The sequence below is a fragment of the Myripristis murdjan genome, chromosome 13 (genome assembly GCF_902150065.1).
Source record: "Myripristis murdjan chromosome 13, fMyrMur1.1, whole genome shotgun sequence".
Lineage (NCBI taxonomy): Eukaryota > Metazoa > Chordata > Actinopteri > Holocentriformes > Holocentridae > Myripristis > Myripristis murdjan.
Window position 1 is genome coordinate 6,207,465 of NC_043992.1, and position 6,395 is coordinate 6,213,859.

The 6,395-nt window shown below is 45.4% G+C and overlaps 1 protein-coding gene and 1 non-coding gene across 5 annotated transcripts in view; one reads left to right on the forward strand and one right to left on the reverse strand.

Annotated features, from left to right (window-relative positions):
- Positions 1–6,395, forward strand: part of ltbp4 (latent transforming growth factor beta binding protein 4) — an 81,826-nt gene that overhangs the window by 58,270 nt on the left and 17,161 nt on the right. For 3 of the 4 annotated variants that reach the window (XM_030066729.1, XM_030066731.1, XM_030066730.1), the window contains 6 exons: positions 698–811; positions 1,098–1,217; positions 1,403–1,528; positions 2,831–2,956; positions 4,804–4,926; positions 5,144–5,275. In XM_030066729.1, coding sequence (XP_029922589.1) covers positions 698–811; positions 1,098–1,217; positions 1,403–1,528; positions 2,831–2,956; positions 4,804–4,926; positions 5,144–5,275 — 741 coding nt within the window. The remainder of the gene's footprint in view (positions 1–697; positions 812–1,097; positions 1,218–1,402; positions 1,529–2,830; positions 2,957–4,803; positions 4,927–5,143; positions 5,276–6,395) is intronic. The other variant, XM_030066733.1, reaches the window with a different exon arrangement.
- Positions 5,926–6,017, reverse strand: trnar-ucu (transfer RNA arginine (anticodon UCU)). Its single transcript is given in 2 exon segments — positions 5,926–5,961; positions 5,981–6,017. It is a non-coding gene; the product is annotated as a tRNA-Arg (tRNA).

The following is a 6,395-nucleotide window of genomic DNA, read 5'->3' on the forward strand; positions in this document are numbered from 1 at the left end:
TTTCTTATGTGTTTTTACTCTTCTTTTTTGTGAGTCTCCATACTTCTTTAAGGATGCAGGACTGGTATTACCATGTCATTATACTGGTATTAATATGTTTTCAGCACCAATAACTGACAGTCTCTGCATAAACCTCAATGGAGGGGAGCAGCAGAGAGCACTCTAACAGCTGATATGTATTTCCACCATAGAAACCACTGCATTTAGGAGAAAATGACTTTTAAACAGCTGTCCACTGTAGTGACCGCTACGCGCCAGAGGGTTAAGCTTTTCTTATTTTGCAGTGCGAGTCTGTTGGTTTGGGATGTACTGAACATACAAATGGAGAGTCAGGACCTGGATTACACTGCATGAAGAGTTTCACACACTTTCACTTTCTCCTTTTTGTTGCCGTTTTTTCAAAGTCACTTATTAACTTTGCTAATAGAAATCATGCAGTTTTTGGAAGCTTGGTTCTCCGTCAGGTGTGACATGAAATCTTTATTTCATCCGACATTCGAGACAAGTTGACACGAGTAAATAACACAGAATATATCAGCTGGTTTGGGGGTGAAGTAATCCTTTCATGTCAAAAACCGGTCACCTGAAAATCCTTCATCCTGCTGCCTCTTTGTGGACACACGTCTTTACTGATGAGGAGCTGATTTAATGAAAGAATCATGGTTACTGTCGTGTCGCCGTGTTTCCTTTCCTCCAGACGTCGACGAGTGTCGGCAGAGTCCCTGCAGCAACGCTCGCTGTGAAAACACCCCCGGCAGCTTTAAGTGTGTCTGTCACCATGGTTACAAGCTGGACGGCAACACCTGCACAGGTACGACTGGGAGAGTCTGACCCGTGTCGCCTCAGCACCTCGCTTTGTAGGAGTGAGGTGCTCCTACACACACACACACACACACACACACACACACCACAAAGCTGCTTCCTATAGCTCCATGTTTCACATTTTTCACTTTATTAGCCAATGTTTAGACGTCATTTACTAACACACAGGAGACAGACGCAGCTGGCCGCTGTGAGACTGGTGAGGAAACTGTAAAACATCTGTATTAAACACGTGTGTGTGTGTGTGTGTGTGTGTGTGTGTGTGTGTGTCTCAGATGTAGATGAGTGTGCGGAGCCGTCTCAGTGTCCAGACCAGCAGTGTGTTAACACCGTGGGCTCATACCGCTGTGTGTCCTGTCAGCCCGGGTACAGCAGCAAGGACGGGACCTGCAAGGGTAACACACACACATACACTCATGCACACTCATACACACGCACACACACGCGCATACACACACACAGACACACCCCTGGTGCTTGTGCTGTGTGTGTTCCTGCAGGGGTGGCTGCATGTGGTTTGTTCATGTTGTGCATGAACTGTGTTACAAATAAAGTTTGTCACTCTCTCTCTCTCCTGCAGACGTAGATGAGTGTGTGAGGGAGCGGGCGTGCGAGGCCCAGCGAGTGTGTGTTAACACTGTCGGCTCGTTCAGATGCGACTGTCTGCCCGGATATCGCAGCTCTGGCCCGGGCAGACAGTGCAGAGGTCTGTGTGTGTGTGTGTGCGTGTGTGTGTGTGTGTGTGTGTGTGTGTGTGTGTGTGTGTGTGTATGTGTGTGTGTGTTGTGGGGACATGTGTGTGTGTGTGGGTGTGTGGGTGTGGATGTGTTGTGGGGACATGTGTGTGTGTGGGTGTGTGTGTGTATGTGTGTGTGTGTGTGTATGTGTGTGTGTGTTGTGGGGATGTGTGTGTGTGTGTGTGTGTGTGTGTGTGTGTGTGTGAGTGCGTGCGTGCGTGCGTGCGTGCGTGCGTGCGTGCGTGTGTGTGTGTGTGTGTGTGTGTGTGTGTGTGTGACCTCTTATTACTAATATGTTTTGCTAATTACTACTAAAATGTGGAGCTGTTTAGGTCTTTTTTGGTACTGTCCTCATTTAAATAAAATATAATATTTTTTTAATAATATGCATGTTTTGGGTAATTTTTCTTGGAATACTAATTTTGTTCTGAGTTTTCTCTTAATACTAATTTTTTTTTTTTGATAATTTTCTGGTCATGTTTTACATTTTTTTCTGAATTCTTGTTGTATTTTCTATATTTTCTTTTTTAAATTATTTTTTGGGGTGTATTTTTTTTTTTTAAGAAATCAAGTGAATTTTCTCAGGTTTCAAAGGGTTTAATTGTTTGCAGTCTAATACAGAGGCTGCAGCTGCAAAGATGTCAAAATATATTTATTCATAATCTAATTTTTTTTTAAATAATATGCTGGCCATGTTTTAGGTATCTTTTTCTTATAATGCAAATTTTGTCGTTAGTTTTCTTTTAATACAATTTTTTTTTCTTGGTCATGTTTTACAGTTTTTCAGTAATTTGTGATATCTCTATAATACTTTTCTTGTCATTTTTCTCTTTCTTTTTTTCTTGTTTTTTTTTTTTTTGGTGGCTTTTTGAAAATTTATTGAAAGAAATCACGTGAATTTATTCAGGCTTGAAGGTTTAAACTGTTTCTATTGTAATAGAGAGGCTGCTGCTGGACAGAGCTCTGCAGACAGACTGTGCAGAAAAACAAACCATCAGAGCAGCCGAGTGTCATGATGTCGTTTTCCTTCACACTGAGTTGGGACTCCGTCACTGTGTCCCATAACCACTAATAACCAGCAGTAGCTTTGATTGAGTGATTGATTGATTCAACTTTATTGATCCTGAAGGAAATTTAACAGTGGTGGTCACAACAATAAAAACATAAAAACATACATTCAATTAGAAAAAGTCCAATGAATAGATAAATATATTAGTCTCTCAAAAGTGTTTGAGGGGTCGTTTAACGTGTGTGTGTGTGTGTGTCCTCAGACATCAACGAGTGTTTGCAGGGCGAGTTCTGCTTCCCCAGAGGAGAGTGTGTGAACACGCAGGGCTCCTACAGGTGTGTGTGCGCGCAGGGATTCACACTGAGCGACAACGGCACCGCCTGCCTCGGTGAGTGTGTGTGGTTTGTGTGGTGTGTGTCGCCACGGCCGCGGGACACACACACACACACAGTCCTCAGGGCCTTTAGCTCAGGAAAAGACCGACACCATGACGGGAAAAACCTCCTTTTCAAAGTAAAAGTCTTGAATCACAATCAGTTGTTTTTCCAAAGCCTGGTCACCAGCAGAGCTCAGGATCCTGCTGTTAGCTCTTCCTGTCAGTGTTGGGATAAAATACTAAATTATGTGTTTACTCCCAAAAACTCAGTAAACAAAAAGACTTGCAGCCAGTAAACAGATTTATTAGGTTCCCACTTAACTCAACTTTAAATGTGTGTATGAACCTCAAACGTCCCTGCGAGACAAAGGGACACAGAAACCTGTCTGTGGGCTCAGTGTGTAAAGTCAAAGTCATGGTCCTGTCAGAGCGTTCAGGTCTTGCTGGTCTTGTTCAGGTCTGATAGGCTCTGTGGAAGCCGTGTGTGTGAGTCCGACTGTTTGCACTTGAACTTGATGGATCTCAGAGTCGAAAGCAGAATTGTTTGTTTTGGAGATTTTGTTCGACCTCCTTTTCATTCCGGGATGTGTCATCCAACATGGCTGCCGCAGCCCTCAGCCCAGCTGGTTATTAATGACTGAACAACGGTGTGTGTGTGTGTGTGTGTTTCAGCAGCTGTTTCCAGCTGTGTGCACTCCACGTCTCTTCGCCTTTCAGCTCACAACACATTAAAATGAGATTAGATGAAACTTTATCGATCCCTGCTGGGGAAACATAAACAGAGTCGAATAAACAAGCAGCTTGTGTGTTTATCCAACTGGACTTTGAAAAGGTTTTTATAGAAACAAGGATTGTAAAAAAAAAAAAAAAAAAAAAAACAGACCTCAGCCCACAGAGCAACGTGATCCGTCACAGAACAGAATGAATTCAGTCAACAAAGGAGCAGCTTTATCAGTAAAAACAGGACTGTCCCAGTTCCTCTGCATGTCCAGAGTTTTCTCTCCAGAATGTTCCTCTGATCTCCTCCCAAAGCGAGCAGTGGGATTTGAGATCTGCCCCATCATTCCTCCTCCCTTTCCTCCAGCCGCTGGTTTCCATTCATTCCACTACGATATGAACATGAACTTTCAGAGCCTTCACACTTTCTTCACTCCAGTTTTCCATCAGTGGAATAAAGTCCTCCACATGAGTTTTCCTAAAAGCAGCAGCACTGTTGTGTTTTCAGGACTTTTTCACACTGAAACGCTCCCTCCTCCTCCTCCTCCTCCGCCAGGGAAAATAGTCCCTAAGCGGGGAAACGTTTTGCTTTCCACAGCCAATTATCAGCTGTGTGGTTTGTGAGTGTTGAGGACTTTGTTCGCTGCAGAAGCAGAACATTATAAGGCGGCTGCTTCAACCACAAACTCACATTTTGACTCTGTGTTGTGAAAATGTGGAGGAGACAAACATTCAGGATCAGTGGTACAGAGCTTTAACTAAACACCATCACACTCACACTTTAAACTTCCTGCAAAGACTGAATTTATAATGACGTTAAAACACAAGGCAGCACACACACACACACACACACACACACACACACACACACACACACAGTCAGAGCTGGGCTGGATGACTGTGACATTCTGTGGCCCGTCACCTGAGGTTCTGCATTGAACCACAGGGGGTTTGTTTCGGAGGTTCTGCAGCCAATCAGAGACCAGGTTTATTTGAAGTCAGGGAGTGAACCGGATCCATCGACCTGCTGCCAACACGAGCCTCTGATGTCATGGTGATGTCATCACTGGCTTGTACTGACGGAGTGTGTGTGTGTGTGTGTGTGTGGTTGGGTGTGTGTGTGTGTGTGTCCCTTTTTGCAGATGTGGATGAGTGTGTGAGGCCAGGTGTGTGTGTGGACGGGCGCTGTGTGAACACTGACGGCTCCTTCCAGTGCCAATGCCAAACCGGCTTCACCACCAACCCTGAGAAGACGGCCTGCCTCGGTACACACACACACACACACACACACACACACACACACACACACACACTCCTACACACACACACACACACACACACACACAGACAAGCCTCTTCACTAGCAGATCAAAGACCAATGAATCTTCAGTTCTGGTGTAAATCAGTAAATCTGAAGTCATCGCTGTCTGTCTGTCTCTCTCTCTCTCTCTCTCTCTCTCTCTCTCTCTCTCTCTCTCTCAGATGTGGATGAGTGTGTGTCATCCGGCGGTTCGGTTTGTGGCTCTCAGCGGTGTGAGAACACGATTGGTTCATACCGCTGCTTCACTTCCTGTCAGCCGGGCTACCGCGTCACAAACACCGGGGAGTGTGTTGGTGAGCCTGCCTGCAGCACACACACACACACACACACACACACACACACAGTTTGGTGGTTTTATTTATTCTCATTAAAGGGGCATGACGTGATTTAAGCCCCCTAGTGGTGACCAACAGAAGCTACAGAAGCACAGACAGCTCTGCTGCGATGCCGCCGCCGCCGCTGTCGTTTAGACCTGAACTTTGAACCTGTCGCTCCTTCAGTTGTCATGGCAACAGCAGAGCGCTGTTCCTGAACAGCTGAGTCAGCAGGAGTGTGTCCCTGCCTGTTTGACGCTCAGCTGGACCTCAGCCATACGCTCTGTGATCGCCCGTGTGTGTTTATGCTAATGAGCATCACCATCGTCTTCATCATCATCACAAAAGTACAAAGTGTCCCTCTCTGTGCCATGGCAACACATCCTCTCTTCCTGTGTGTACACAGAACAGAACACTGATCTAATCCTGGTTCTGATCCGTGAGCAGCAGCCACAAACACAGAGCAGCTTTCGGTGGTTTTTGCGTTTTCTAAAAATAGTTAATGCACTGAATGTGAGACGCTTCCTTTTGAAAAGCAGCCGTGTTCAGGCCTCCACACACACACGGTGTCACACGGTGTGTTTGGATCATTTCCATGTGTTTCTCTCTTTACTTTCACCCTAAAACTGCGACTCTGGTGGGACTCGAACCCACAACCTTTGAATCACTGCTCCTGTGCTTGACTAGAAGTCCAATGCGCTATCCATTGCGCCACAGAGCCACCTGCAGGCAGGGTGTCGGGTTCAGGGTGTCGGGTCAGCTCAGTGTGTCACGTTATTCTAGTCCCTTAGCCACCTCAGTCATGCTTCAGTCCTTCAGGAACACCACAGAACAGATCAGGCTTTATTTGCTGTCAAAAGCTTTCGATGTTTGGAGATTTCTGTAAGAACTGCATTTTCCTGTGACAGGGTGGAAATTGTTAAGAAACTCCCCCTTATGGTCAACATACCTGGAAATTTCATTCAGGAATCTGGAGGTCAGAGGTCAAGGGACCCCTCTGAAAATAGCTAATGCTAGATTTTCCCTCGAAGATTTAGCCAGACTTTGGAGACATACACTATATTACCAAAAGTATTCGCTCACCCATTCAAATGATCAG